The sequence below is a fragment of the Urocitellus parryii genome, chromosome 1 (genome assembly GCF_045843805.1).
Source record: "Urocitellus parryii isolate mUroPar1 chromosome 1, mUroPar1.hap1, whole genome shotgun sequence".
In the NCBI taxonomy this organism is placed as follows: Eukaryota; Metazoa; Chordata; class Mammalia; order Rodentia; family Sciuridae; genus Urocitellus; species Urocitellus parryii.
The window spans coordinates 218,772,784-218,788,911 of record NC_135531.1 but is presented as its reverse complement, the minus strand read 5'-3'; the positions used below and the strand labels follow the sequence as shown (position 1 = coordinate 218,788,911).

Sequence of the window (16,128 nt, the reverse complement as noted above, 5' to 3'; positions counted from 1 at the left end):
GTGTGTGTGTGTGTGTGTGTGTGTGTGTGTGTATGTGTTTGGTACTGGGGATTGAACCCAGGGTTACTTTACCACTGAACCACATTCCTGCCCCTACCTTTTGTATTTTATTTAGAGACAGAGTCTCACTAATTTGCTTAGGGCCTTGCTAAATTGCTGATGCTGGCTTTAAATTCACAATCCTCCTTTCCCAGCCTCCCATACTGTTGGGATTACAGGCATGCACCATGATGCCTGGCCATTTTGTGTATTTTTAATCTCTACTATTATCATTTTCATCAATGAAGGTTGAAACTATATCTTCTTTATATTTTCTAAGTCTATAATTAATAATTTGAACATACATAGTGCAATTTTTAATCAATTAGTTCTAATTGGTTATACATGACAGCGGAATGCATTTTGATTCATAGTACACAAATGAAGCACAAGTTTTCATTTCTCTGGTTGTACACAAAGTAGAGTCACACCATTCATGTCTTCATACATGTACCTAAGGTAATGATGTCCATCTCATTCCACCACACACAATGCAATTATAGCAATATTTTAATGTCCTTGTCTGCTACTTCTAATGTCTGTGTTGGTCATTGGTCAGTTTCAATTAAGTTGCCTCTTCATCTTGGGTTAAATATTCTTTCTGTTATACATTTATGACAATCTTAAATTTAATTTCAGAAACTGTCCATTTTTGTTTTGGGGGTGCTAGATAAGTCAAGAACAGCGTTTAATCTAAGGCTGATTGTTGAACACTACTGAGGGAAGGCATTTCCAAATACTCTACTCAATGGCCCATTTAAAATGAAGTTTTTACTAGTGTCGCTGGTAGGAACAGGCAGACGCTGTTGGCTCTGTATATGCATAGTAAGTGGCATTTCCTGTAATCCTTAGCCTAATACACATGCATTGATGAATATTTTTCTCAGTACTCATGAGGGACCTCAGAAGAGCCCCCGTGTTCTCTGGTAAGCCCTTTCTTCTAAGATGCCTGTCCTCTGAACTGTAGCCATCTTAGAGTCCCTGGACACCTAGTTCTGTGTCTTCCACTTATGGAGTCCGTACGTAGTCCTTCCTTGTCCTATAGTCTGGAAAGCAGTACTGCTCTCTATTACCCTACCTTGGCCAAAAGCAGAAGTCCAAATAATATTTTTATATACTGACATTTTAGAAATTTTTTCTCAGATGAATGAATTCAGATATTTATTCTTTAAATAGCAGTATATAAAGTTTAAGTTTTTAACAATTATGAATTACTTTGAAGACTCACAGCATTTGGTCTTTTTTTGAAACATTTTTGGTAAAACAGGGACTTGGCAGTGAGTGGCTTAGTTAATTCCTGACCTCAATCATGGCTTTAGCACCTGCTGAACTCAATGCAGGCTTTTCTATTTGCATCTTACCCTGAGTAAGAAGTTGCAATATGATTTTACTCTATTGATTTTAGAAGGAAACTATGGAGAAATTTGAAATATTTGGAATCTCAAAAACTATCCCTCATGCTTTCCAAAAAGTTTTATTCATATCCAGAATTTTTAGGGAGTTTTATTTCATCTTACTATAAGTAAAAGACATTTGTAAGATAGCAAAATAGCTATTTAGAGAGTAAAGACATTTCTTATTTCAAAGTTTTAAATAAATGTTATAACAAATAATATTTGCACACTACATATAATTTTATATTAAAGCATTATCATATTATTATTTGTAAACACAGACAAGTTTATGTGTTTAAAAATGCTACACAGAAAACAGTACAAAAAGAGTAAGTTTATTCTAAAATGCAGCCTCTTTAAAGTAAAATATGACATCAGTTAATAAGAGTTTCATCTTTTTGAATTTAGAAATAAAAGTGCACTATGTCTAGTAGAATTTTAAAGAAGCTAATTATGTCTATTAAAATTTAGTCAGCAAAAAATGTTAATTATATGTACTTAATAATCAGTTATTAGATTCCAGTGACTAAATCTTGATTTGACTTAGCTTTTTCTTTACAACATTTAAATTGACCTCAGAAAAAAATGTTTTAACATTTATTGTGATTGCACAGTACCAAATCAATTTTAGTTTCTTCTTGATATCACAGGTTACAATGACTGGTGGACAGCCAATACTGAAGCAGAGGAGGGAATCAGAAACAAAACTCGTGCTGGAGGGAGGAGGGAGCTAGAAAGCATTAGTGCACTCCTGGAATTATTCATACTGCAGTGTAGTCTAAATCTTGCTCACCACGAATGACTCTTCAGAACTGACTCTTTAGCTAATGACTTCACAAAGCCTAGCATCACTTCCATTTCATTTAATACCGCTGAGGGTCCATGTATGGTTTTAGTCATTGTTTAGACATGAAAACATGACATGTACAGCTCAGGGGATTCACAAATCAAGTGCAACTTTTAGAGATGGAAAAAAGACCAATCCTAGAAGAAAATAAAAACTTTGCTAGAGATCATTGGAATTATGTTTGGCATTTATGATCTTTAAATGCCTAATAGTGACCAACTTTAGCATATCCCATTGTGATCTACATAGGTCTAACAAGAAAATATTTAGGAGTCAGTTGAAAGACAAAACTAGAAATAGCATTTAAGAGATGTAATAATTAGGGGTCAAATTGAAACAGGTACAGTTAATGTCTCATGGTTTTAAATGGGATTTTACCTGAGTTTTAAATTTAAAATGAAAGAACTATTAGGTTTATTTTGAAGACACATAGAGACAGGAAGTTCTGGAGCCTGTTTTGAACCACAAAGAAATGTAATAAGAAAATGTTCTTACCTGTGTAAGTATTATACACTAATCTGTTATTTGTTACAAGAATAATTCAGGAAGTTGGTTGTGAAAAAACTGCTATTATTCTAAATAAGCAGGACATTGGCGGTGTCGCAGACATGAGAGATGACAGGAAACATCTGCCTTTCAGGGAATCAGCAAATCTCTGGAAGTGGAACAAGTGACAGATATGAGTTGATGAGTGACAGAGAAAATGTGTTGTGTCGGAGGTTACCTTTGTTGCCTTAAAAAAACCTGTTTTGGTTTTTAGTTATTTGAACTGCTACTCAGAATAGATAGGGAAATCATGCTTATGCAAAACAAATTCCAGACGTGATTTAAATGAACATGAGTTTCAGGATTATGGCAAGGGAATAGTACCACCACTTCCTTTTGTTTCTAGGGACAAACAAGTTGATAAATGATATTCCTATGTGTTGAGTGCATGTGTCTGTATAATGGGGAAAGGAGAATTAGGAATGTATTTGGCTAAAAGAAAAGATATATGTTGACATTTGTTAGCTCCTTCAAAAAATGGCATATATTATGTACCTCTATGGATCAAGCACTTTGCAAACGTAACTTACTACAGACAAGTGCTTAATTTATTTGTCTTGTTATACTTATGCAGTCATGTAGTAAAATATCTTTAGTATCTCTCATCTTTTACCATGGATGATATTGGAATTATTAGTGCCAATCAATAGTCATAAAGAAAGTCGTCTAATAATATACAATTTTATAAATATCTGAATTGAAAATTAGGATGTAAATAAATGCTAGACATTGTCTTATACCAAGTCTTTGATCTAGGTTTTCCATGTGAATATAGCACTCAGCATAAACTAATATTCGTGTTGCTGAGTTTAACACATAAATTTAGCACTATATTTAGTACTACAGTTAGCTCCTCTGAGGTCATGTTAATCTTAGAAAATCCACGGGGTAGCTTTTTTGGTTTCAAACATTTTATACTTCATTTGAGATGACATTCAGAAATAAAAACTACTTGTTTCTTTTCAGCAAGCAAGAAATAAAGCACAAAGTATTTTTGAGGCTGTAAATGGGTTTTACCTTTATTCCTTCCTAAAATAAGTTGCTATTTTATCGACCATTCTTTACAAACCATCATCTTTTATGAGATCTTGAAAAGTCAGGGCTCACATGTCTGCCCCCAGTCACCCCCCACCCCAGTGTCTGACAAAATTGACAATAAAATGCTTTTGAAGCCTTTATGCTACAAAAATCTACTGAGCAACTTTTACGTCAGATGACATACCAGTCACTGTGCAAAGAAACAATGACAAAATTCCCGTCTAACTTACAGTCCATGGGGGAAGAGTGACAAAATGGTAGATAAATTAGAGTTGTTTTTATTTAGTAATGTGAAAATTTTAATCAGTGTTTTCATAATTTAATTATTTTCACTTCTATGGTTTTGTTTCAAAACATGAACATACCTAATGAGAATTCAGCTTTGATATACATCATATTGTTTCATATCCTCTCTAAGTCATGGCTGAATCATTTCCAGTCTAAACATGTTCTTAATATAGATTAAAGTACAAAACATTTGTCATGTTTAACCTCAGAACTGTCTGTGTTTCATTAGCAGGTACAGAAATTCAAGATGCTTAGTAATACTTAGGGCTGAAATGTAGCAAGAAAATATTTGAAAAAAAAATTCTCATAATCTCTTGAAAAAATGTTCACGCATTTACTTATTGATATGTTAATAATTTACAATAAATAATAATAAATTTGTAAATATTTAAATTTTAGAACAAAAAGTGATATACAATAAATTCTCTGAAATTAACATATGTCCACAGATGTAGACTATATTCCTAAGTGTCATTCAAATAAGTGAGGGGGAAAACTAGCCAACACATTCCCACTACTTCTATCTGGAGGTAAAAATAGTAGATACTATAAAAGTTTTGAGTTCACAAAAAAAGGAAAGTATTTTGTCCTGGATTTAAAGGACAGTTACATTTTGGAGAAATAATCCAATTGGCTAAAATGGAATAGTGATCAGAGGAGCAACTTCTACTAACAAAGCATTTACTTTTAAAGATACAGACGACACTTTACAAGAGCAAACATCCCCTAAACTGAAGTTGATCTCAACTGAGATGAGCAAGGGCAGACTTTACTTGCCTTAATGTATAGAGTACCAGATAAATTTATGCTACTTATCACAGAAGGGTTATTTTTAAGTAAACTCTGCTGGCAAAGCAAAATAAAAACACAAAAGCCTTAATTCACACATATAGTTAATAGTCTCAAATGACAGCACTTGAACTGTGGTCAACTGACTTCCAAGTTACACATTCTGAGCAGCACCTGTCTCTGTCTTACACAGGCAGTTGCAGCCGCATCCGCAGCTTCAAGAGATTTCAGTGGGATAGGTGGCTTGGGAGAGCTCTTGGAAAGTTCTTCAGAAGCATCAAAGTTAAGCTCCAAAAGTGCCAAGGAGTGGAGGAATCGGAGAAAGAAAAGAAGACAGAGGGAGCATCTCCAAGGAAACCGAGAAGGAGACACGTTTCCCAAATCTGAATCGGAAGACAGTGTCAAAAGAAGAAGCTTTCTTTTCTCCATGGATGGAAACCGGTTGACTGGTGACAAGAAGTTCTGCTCCCCTCATCAGGTACAGATGTCTATTGGGAGCTCTGGTTTGTTTTGTCATTGCTTTTGCCTTCTAATTACCATATTTCCTTTTGGTGTATCTTTGTAGTATTTAACTTGAGTGACAGGCTTCTAACATTTAATACAGTTATATATTAAAATTATAAATTCTTTAAAAGGGATTTTTTAAAATTAAACCATTCATAACTTTTAAGGGAATCTATTTTAAACATTTTCATGATTTTGAGACCATATTTCTTTTTTTTTAAAGAGAGAGAGAGAGAATTTTTTAATATTTATTTATTTATTTTTTTAGTTTTCGGTGGATACAACATCTTTATTTTATTTTTATGTGGTGCTGAGGATCCAACCCAGTGCCCCATGCACGCCAGGCGAGCGCGCTACAGCTTGAGCCACATCCCCAGCCCTTGAGACCATATTTCTTAATTAGTCTTTTTTTTTTTTTTTTTTTTTGGTACAACCTGCTCATCAGACTTTTTAGTGGGATAGTTTTGGAAGCTCTTGTTAATCTTTTTCATTTTGAGACCTCGGAAAAACTATTTTGCATGTGTGGGTCTCTCTGCCTTTATCGTCTGAAACTGTAATATGTAACACATGTATGAATTTTGAAAATAAATGTCTCTGGATTTTCCTTTTGCCTTTATTCTTCGATGTGAGAATTGCACTGCTGGTAGTCTCCATTACACTGGCCTGGAGTCATGCCATGATCTATTAGAGTGATATTATGGCCTAAATGCTTCTGAAGAGATGACATCAAAGACAGTCATTTTTTGCCCCATAATTGAATGCCTACTCCCCAATGCTTTAACATATTTTCAAGTCAAATAGGAAAAAATAGTTTCAACTCTTTGTTGTTAATAAATACTATGGATTCCATAATGTAAAGAGTAAATAGTTCTGTGATGAGGACAGTTGGGGCTAACTACTACTCTCTCACATAATACAAATGTAAAATATGGTATTTAATCATGTAACACATTTGGGATTCATTTGAAGCCCTGTAGGGAAATCACTTTCTCAGACAAAAATGTTTTGAATTAAAGAGTCACCCTTAGCTGTATGCAGTGTCATATGCCTGTAAAACCAGCTTCTTGAGAGGGTGAAGCAGGAGGACGGCCAGTCTTAGGCCAGCTGGGGCAATTTAACAAGACTCTGTCTCAAAATTTAAAAATTTAAAAGGCTAGGGATGTATCTTAGAGGTAGAACAATTGCCAAGCATGTGTGAGATTCTGGGTTCTATACCCAGTGCAAGGAAAAAAATAAAAAAATAAAACAGTCACCCTTGGTATTTTGGCATTCTTAAAACTCTTGGGAATGATTAGGATTAGAAGTATTTTACAGTCTAAAATAATGACTGACACTATGAATGTTTGTGTTAAGTTCTCAACTCCAAACCAGTTCTGTGACCTTGGTCAAGTCACTTGTACTTTAAAATTTTCTGTAAATTTTCCCATATGTCTTAGAAGATTGTGGAGGATAAAGCAATATATGGAAATTCTATGTAACAAAGAGAAAGTTTCTTTTAAGATGGGTGAGTGAATTTCAAATGAAAATGCTAAAAACTTTGAGTAACTCAATTATAAATGCATATGTATAGGGAGTAATATTTACATGAGCATATTTATGTGCTTTTGAAAATAGTATTATTTCCTTTATAGAATAATAACTGTTGATTAATTCATTTAGTCAACAAAAATGTATTATCACTTCCCATGTGGCACGAATAGTGATCCTGAATATACCTCAATGAACAAAGAAATTCAACTAGCTGACCTCATGGAACTTTATTCTAAAGTTTTAATAAACAATAAACAAAACAAATTAGTTAAACACAGTGCTCGCAGGCCATAATTGCTAGGGGGGGGGATTAAAGCAATACAATGAGAACACGAGAAATAGTTGGAAGTAAATTTTTCAATAAGGTGGTTTAGGAAATCTCCCTTGTGGAAAAGACATTTTGACTAAGATTTAGAGGAAGGAAGTGGCTGTCTGATGGAACAACATTCCAGGCTGATCTGATGGAAGTGCAAGAACCTCATGTGGTGGCACACCTGTGCTGTCAAAGAGCTGCTCAGAGGCCTGAGTTGCAGTGGCTCACCCAGCTGATAGAAGCTGATAGAAGAGGGACGTTAGCTGACAGCAGGTTTTAACACTGAAAAGAGAATGGGTCTATGCATATGGTATATGTGGCTCATTTTCTATTTATAGATAGGTAGGTATATAGATAGATGGACAAAATTTCAAAAGCAAAAGAAATGACCAATTAGCATTCAATTTACAAATCCTAGTAAAGACAGGAAGAGGGAATTAACACAACTCACAGGCAGAAATAAGCCAGAAGCCATTTACAGTTCTGGCTTTGTCAACAGAAAAGGTCTGTCTCTGGTAGGAACAAGAATCCTTGCACAAGATGGACAGGGCATACTGTTTAAAACAAATACATTACTGAAAAATGTCAAAGCATGGAGGCCATAAATTATGGGCACCTTGTCCTCTACTAATGTTAAATTTTAAATGTTAATTTACATTTATTATATTATCCTATTTTTCAATATGTAATGCACAGTAGTGTTGAAAAATGAAAAAGTATTTAAAGGTGACCGTGGAAACCGAATCTTAACAAAGACTTACGTTGCTTGAGTACACTAAGGCATTTTTATTTTAAACTAGAGGTTTTGTAGCTAGAACTAATTGCAGTTGTTGACTTATTAGAGACAACAAAAAATACATACATTTAACTTAAATATTTATTTAAGAATTTCTAACAAATATTAATTTCACATTTTTCTTGAAATTTCCTGCTACTTTTTTCTTCTTGATTTTTCCCAGCCCACTTTGAGCCTAACCCTACATGCAGAATTGTGCCATACAGCCTTAGTTCTGTATTTTATTTTTACTGCTGAAAATTAAGAATAAGTTTTTACTTTCTTAGAACAGGTAAAAAATAAATAAATCCCTGTAGCTTATTTCTTGGCAAGCCTGAGACAGAGAGAGATGGCCTCTGTTCAGCATCAAAGATCTTTTTCCCTGAGAAAGGGTTGCCACAGCTGTGGGTATTCCCTTCACTCTGCTGTGTCTTCTAGTGTGTTATTTTTGGTTTATTTTCTCTGAATACTATTTTTGCTATCTTCTTTTTTGGTCTCTGTTGCCTTGAAAGCTGTGCTCACACCCATTATTATACTTTCCAAAGAGTGAATAGAAGTTTCAAATAAACTGAAAGATTCGGAACGCCTCTGAAAATACCCCAACATAAAAACATGTAAATTAAAGGCATGTACCAGATCTGTTATAGATGTGAAAACATACCAAATACCCACCACCAATATTACGCAGGTGATTTTCAGTTTTCAGAGAAGGTTTTATGACACAAATGTATTAAGATGATTACATTGAACCACCCAAAGGATTAATATAAGGGATAAGATAATATAACGTAAGATTGTATTTCTCTAAGTGTAAAGTGAGGTTCACCTGCATTAGTATGTGGTAATTATTCAGATCCCTGAATCCTTGCTCCAGCTGCCTTAGTCTGTTTTGTGTTTCTATAACAGACTAGTTGAAGCCTGGATAATTAATAAATAAAAGAAGTTTATTTTGACTCATGTTTGGAAAGCCTTGAAGTCTAAGAGTATGGCCCTAGCATCTACTCAGCTTCAGGTGAGGGCTTTGTGCATGGAAGGTCAAATGGGTGCATACAGAAGAGAAACGAGGGGACCGAGTCTGGTAACTGCTAACCTATTCCCACAAAAAAAGCATCAATATAGTCATTATGGTTCTGCTCCCATGACCCAACCACTTCCTTCTAGGCCCCATCTCTACACAGCCACATTGAAGAATGAAGGTTTTGACATGAACTTTTTTTTTTTTCCATTAGAGCAACATAGTAATACACAGTAGTTGGGTTCACTTTGACAAAACCATACATGCAAGAAATTTGATTTCAGTTCTTATTGCCCCATTTCTTTCCATTTCCTACTCCCTTCCTTATTCTCCTTCATCTACTCTATTGATCTTCCTTTCACTCTTTTATTGATTTTTATTGGTATAGTCTACATATGCATAAAGATGAAATTCCTTATGGTACATTTATATATGCACATAACATGATTTTGTTACATTCATTGTATGTGTATGCCACATTTTCTTGATCCATTCATCTGTTGACTGGCATAGGGGTTGATGCCCTAATTGACTCTTGTAAATTGTACTGCTATAAACACTGAAGCAACACTTCAACTTTTGAGACACACATTCAAACCACAGCACCTACTTTCTCAATCACAATTCCAAAAAGATGGGACCTAAAAGTTCATATTTTAAACTCTCAAAGTGATTCAAACATAAAGTTTCAAAACACTGAGTTCTGAATATAACCAATAATATATTGATCTAATTTAAACTGAGTAACGAGACTAACATATTAGTGCTCTTTATAAATTGAGGAGGTTTTAATCTCCTGAATGCTTTGATAAGAAGCCAGTCTCACTACTGTTTAGCATTAGGTAGACACTTCTGTAGGAACTGAATGTCACAAAGACACAGCCTCAGGTTCAATATGCTAAACAGCCATCAGTTCCTGTGGAGAATTTAACCAAATCCAAAGAAACAGTGCCATTTCTAGTGAATAGTCTCTCTCAAGAATATCACTGGGATGGAGGGCAACAAAATTATTCTGCTGCTTTGGAGTCTGGGAGAGGCCATAAAAAATAAAGCTAAAAATGGGACCTAAGAATATCAGCCTGGCCTAATTAGGCAGAGAGACCAAAATAGTCCAATAGAGTCTTCTTTTCCTATGTTTTCCCACTAAACGTATTTTATGTGCTTTTACACTAAAACTTAGAAGGAAATGTGGGAGCAAGTTTGCTGCTAGCATATGCATATATATGCATACGTCTATGTGAGTATGTAGGTATATTACCCTGGCTGCAAAAAGAACTAGGAAAGGGAATGGGAGACCAAAAAGAGGGGTCAAAGAAGAGTGTCAGCATTAATAGCGAGGGAAGTAAACAAATATTCTGCAGACCAAATACAAATGTTTTTGAAAATTGTCACTAAGAGTGCAATAAACACAGAGTTATTTGATGCTGCCAGTTTAAATTTCACTCAAAAAGTTAAAGATTTAACACTGAGATAAATCCCCATTTTTCTGGTACTAGAAAATCAATTACTTGATTTATTTATGAATGTCAATAATAAAAACAATTTTGTGGGCTGAGGATGTAGCTTAGTGGCAGTATTCTTGCCTAAGTTGTATGAGATCAAACCTGGGTTTGATCTCAGAGACTGAAAAAAAAAATCATGTCTGATCAACTAGTACTTTTTATTATAATTACAGTATTAAAGTGAAGTCAGAGGAATAAGCTATATTCTCCATCACCCTATCACCCTTTTTGGTAAAGTCATGTTATATATCTTGTCTCTTTAAGCTGGCATTAAATTTTAAATAAGAATACTAATGTATGGTAATAGTTTAGGAAATCCTCTCTACTGTGTTTGGTATGACATAGAGTCACTCAAATAAAGTGAATCATTGATTGCCATTAGAGAAATTGTTAGGAAATTTGGAATACAGCATTTAGGTAAAGTTTTGTGACTTTTATTCCTTTGTGGATAGAATCAGACAGATCCATAGAAGATCTTGATTTTAGAATCCAGAAAAGAGAATGGAGAAATAATGGTATTCTTTCAATACTATAATTATCAAAATGTAAAATGGTTGAATTTAAAATTCAAACCACTGAGCCAAAACCTATTTTCCAAGTCACAAGCCCTTCAGATCATAGTGGCACTTGCACCCTAAAAAAGAATCATTTATCCTTTCCAGCATCTAAACCCTTGCCTACTATAGCATGGTAATGCAATCTGTCTCATACTAGAGTGAGGTTGTGCACTTGGTGGAATTGCAAATCAGGATTCTTAGAACAACACTTAAATCATTCTATGGTCATTAATAAAAATATCAAAACACATGTTTCCTATAAACTGATTGCCCATATTTAAGAGTAAGATTACTCTAGCGCAAAAGCAAATCATTTCTACAATATTAAGATTTTTATTAAATAACTGTGTCCTACTCCACCCCTTGCCCCCAATTCCTTTCTTCCTTGCTTTCTCCACAGTCTCTGCTGAGTATCCGTGGATCCCTGTTTTCCCCAAGACGCAATAGCAAAACTAGCATTTTCAGCTTCAGAGGTCGGACAAAGGATGTTGGATCTGAAAATGACTTTGCTGATGATGAGCACAGCACATTTGAAGACAGCGAGAGCAGGAGAGACTCACTGTTTGTGCCTCACAGACATGGAGAGCGACGCAACAGTAACGTTAGTCAGGCCAGTATGTCATCCAGGATGGTGCCAGGGCTTCCAGCAAATGGGAAGATGCACAGCACTGTGGATTGCAATGGTGTGGTTTCCTTGGTGGGTGGACCATCAGCTCTAACGTCACCTACTGGACAACTTCAGCCAGAGGTGATAATAGATAAACTAGCTGCTACTGACACTGTACATCAATTCAAAATGATCCAAGGCCTGGGCAGTTTAGCCTGTTATACCATCTCATTTCCCCAAAATTAAAGTCCTTACAAATAATACATGAATGGAAAACAATAGAATATTGAGAACCAATTGAATTGTATGCAACCATTACCTTTCAAATGCTTTATGTTAAAAGAACTTAATTTTTAGAGTCTGGAATGAAACCCAAACCTGCAAATTTGGTAGACTTCCCAACACAAAATGTTAAGCACTTTGGTAATCAAATTTATTATAGACATAGATTAGATAGGTTCACCCGAAATTATAAAATTATCTATTTATTTATATTCTGAAAAGTTCTTGTTCCTAAAATAATTAAATATTGTATGACTAATATATTGATAATAGGCAGTTTTCATACAACTGTCAATATTATAGTACAATTTAAAATGACTCTAAAGTAAAATGTGTTAATTTCTTGTAGGATGGCATATAGAAATAATTGAAGAAATCTCAGGAAAGCACACACATTTCATTGTACATCTGTGTTTGTGCATGGAAAAAAATTGGCCCATATATGTTGATATTGTCAATATAGCCTCAGAGAAGATAATTTATCCTTGAGACTATATAATCATAGTATTTATCTTGGGGGAATATTGATCTGAGTGTTAATCATTTCTGTAAGCTGAAAATATAATTTGCATTTGAATTAAATAGTATTTTAGCATGCTTATAAAAATTTTCCCTGAAAAATCTGACATGTTAATTAAAATATTTTGTGACATGGTTGCCTTATACAATTTCATCCAACTGGTGAATTCTTGTCGAAAGGTATCACCTGTAATATTGCCTTCAAAAAGTGTTTATAATATAATAATAAATTCAATATTTTATTATTACTTGAAAGTGATTACCTGAAAAAAAAATTGCATGCAGCATGATTTTCCAAGGAAGTGTTATGTGTTCTTGTATTACCTTTTTAAAAGGGTGGTTTGAGCCATCAGTATTTGGTTTGCAGGGTACCACCACTGAAACGGAAGTCAGAAAGAGAAGGCTAAGTTCTTACCAGATTTCAATGGAAATGCTGGAGGATTCCTCTGGAAGGCAAAGAGCCATGAGTATAGCCAGCATCCTGACCAACACAATGGAGGGTAAGAAGCAGGCAGGGCGAGGAGGGGGATGCTCAGCTCTCTATAGATAGTATGCTTTGTGGAGCTATTCTTTCTTCTTGGAGAATTCTTTGTTTTGTTTTCCCCTAAGAGCAGAACTGCATTATGGACATGTACATGTAAAAATTGTAGCATGTTATTATCACAAAAACTGACATTAGCCTATTTCTTTTCTACTTAAGTCCTCATCTTATCTATGGAGAGATACTCTTTACCCTTTTTGTTTTGTTTTTTGCAGTATTAGGGATTGAACCCAGAGCCTTCTGCATACCAAGCTAGCACTATTGGCACTACTGCATTTCCAGCCTTAGAATGATAATTTACCCTTGATATTGCATCAGTGAAGATCTAATCTAATGATACACTATACTTTATGTGAGCACTTCCTTTGTAAAATCTGAATGTGTAGAAGTACAGGGCAGTGGTTATGGGATTGGAAGAAGGATGAGAATGAGTTAGATCAAAACATTGCAACAAAAATCCTAAAATTTTCTCTCTTCCATATTCCACATACACAGCAAACATGACATTCTTTCAAAGGACACTTGACATGAATGCTCATTGGTTTTAACACACAGGAATGGACAGCAACTACTACTCCCTTATTTACATTTTAAACAAGTCCCTACTTCTTGAAATTTGGTGCAATATTACATTAGTACTGCACTTTTGTAAATAAATTATATGGATACATTCTAACAGATTTTTTTAGAAAATATCAATTGCATTTCTTATTTGTCCTGTTAGCATATTAGATATTCAAATAGTCCCATAATAATTTTATAGCAGGCTTCATTTATTAAAATTACCAGTAATTTGTTTATGTATGAGGCTAGAATTCTCAACTATATGAATAAAGGGGAGTGTAGATTTGGATCTGAATCCAAAGAAGAAAGACATGTTCTCATTCTATACAAGATCAATGTTCATGTGAGGAAACAATAGGTTATAGATCTTAATGAGGATCATAGCTTTAGACAATGTTCTTTAAAGGGCACTTTTACAAGAAACAATGATGTTTTGCTAAGTTTAATATTGCTGTGATGCTTATTTTGATAAAGAGAATATAAAATTTTCTCTTTAATTATTATTTTGAATAAAAATGATCGAAGTGTTTATTTTCTGTGTTCAAAAGAGAAAGTCTATTTAGTAGGACTGTCTTGTCAAGTTTGTTAAGCTAATATGAATTTTTTTCCCAAGTAAGCATCAATTTTGTCAAACAATATGTAGTCTACTAGCAACAATAATTCATTTTTATTGTTACTTACTACTCTTTTTTGTTATCCTCCTAGAACTTGAAGAGTCTAGACAGAAATGTCCACCTTGCTGGTATAGATTTGCCAATGTGTTCTTGATCTGGGATTGCTGCGATGCCTGGTTAAAAGTAAAGCATCTTGTGAATTTAATTGTCATGGATCCATTTGTTGATCTTGCCATCACTATTTGCATTGTCTTAAATACCCTTTTTATGGCCATGGAACACTACCCCATGACTGACCAATTCAGTAGCGTGTTAACTGTAGGAAACCTGGTAAGTTCATTTGAAATTTACTTATTTCCTGTGTAGGGGTAGAAGAGGTAGACCAAAGGTTGTGAGGAGACGTGTGTCCTGTGTTCTAACCCCCCAAATTACATATTCTTTCTTCATAAGAAAAAAACAGTTAAAGGAATATTACAGAGAATCTAGGAGATATATTCTAAAATTCACCCACTATCAATGCTGATTGTTGAGGCTAACGTTGGTGCAGACTGATCATGGTGTCAACAGTAATAAATAAACTCCTCACAATCTTCTATTTTTTACTGAAAATGTAGGTCCAGAGGAATCACAAGATCCTGATTATCAGTCCTAAGGTGATAGCATTAACAGACACACGTTTTAAAGAAATTATGTCTATTGGAGGGCTGACCAAGGTTTGGATTTCCTTTAAATGGGGAAAGGGACAAGCATAATTGTTTCAAATTAATGAATTGCTTAAGTGATAGTCATGGAAGAAAACAAATTGCAAAAATGCATTTGTAATTTAGCCCTATTTAAGATCCAAATTACTTGAGCATACATCTTTTTGCCAACGTACATTTCCTCCTAAATCTACATGCAAAGGAAAACAATTAAAATGGATGAACAAGTTTGGCTACTGTGATCTCTCTGTGTTAGACAGTTTTGCTTAGTTTTTACCTTCAAAATACCAAATATCAAGGAGAGAAATGAATTACAGTAGATGGGGTAGAGAGAGAAGATGGGAGGGAAGGGGAGGGGGGATAGTAGAGGATAGGAAAGGTATCAGAATACAACAGTTACTAATAGGGCATTATGTAAAATTGTGAATGTGTAACCGACGTGATTCTGCAATCTGCATTTGGGGTAAAAATTGGGAGTTCATAACCCACTTGAATCTAATGTATGAAATATGATATGTCAAGAGCTTTGTAATGTTGTGAACAACCAATAAAAAAAATAATAAAGAAGGAGGATCCCAAGTTTGAGGCCAGCCTTGGCAACTTAGTGAAACTGTCTTAACATTAAAAAGGGCCAGGGATGTAGCTCAGGGGTAAAGCAACCCTGCGTTCAATACCCAGTACCTGAAAAACAAAAAATCAAAACTTCATTTCATCCAACTGCACCCTTAACTTATTTGCCAATAAACTTATGGGCCAATAAAGTTGATTTCAAAGGAAAAAAATACCAAATATCTTTTCCTCATAAAAATTACCCTTATTTATAATTGAACACTCGGTTTTAGTACTTAAGACTATCTTAAGAAAAGATCATAGCCAAATATCAGTGATTATGTTTATTTTATTTTAAGGTATCTTTAGTGCCTAATACCTGGAAATGTTTCAGATAAAAATATATGGGATAAGCAATTCCTTTTGTAGTTTCTGAATAGTAGTATATAACCGGAGTACATTGTTTCCTTGTGGGTGATAGAGTCATCAATGAAGATGGATGATGTTTGGTGTATTAAGCCCTAAAGGTAATAGCATCATTCTTTCTGATCCTAGGGATCTGATCAGAGCTTTGAGGTTCAGGAACTTCCAATTGTGACTATCTAGTGTGTTTT

At 34.5% G+C, this 16,128-nt stretch overlaps 1 protein-coding gene across 19 annotated transcripts in view; it reads left to right on the top strand.

Annotated features, from left to right (window-relative positions):
- The window catches only part of LOC113198412 (sodium channel protein type 3 subunit alpha), a 78,003-nt gene that overhangs the window by 22,770 nt on the left and 39,105 nt on the right, over window positions 1-16,128 (top strand). For 6 of the 19 annotated variants that reach the window (XM_077798604.1, XM_026411125.2, XM_026411117.2 and 3 more), the window contains exons 10-13: window positions 5,135-5,419; window positions 11,538-11,885; window positions 12,913-13,045; window positions 14,356-14,594. In XM_077798604.1, coding sequence (XP_077654730.1) covers window positions 5,135-5,419; window positions 11,538-11,885; window positions 12,913-13,045; window positions 14,356-14,594 — 1,005 coding nt within the window. Of the gene's footprint in view, window positions 1-5,134; window positions 5,420-11,537; window positions 11,919-12,912; window positions 13,046-14,355; window positions 14,595-16,128 lie in introns of those variants that run through there. The other 13 variants (XM_026411130.2, XM_026411131.2, XM_026411128.2 and 10 more) reach the window with 9 other exon arrangements.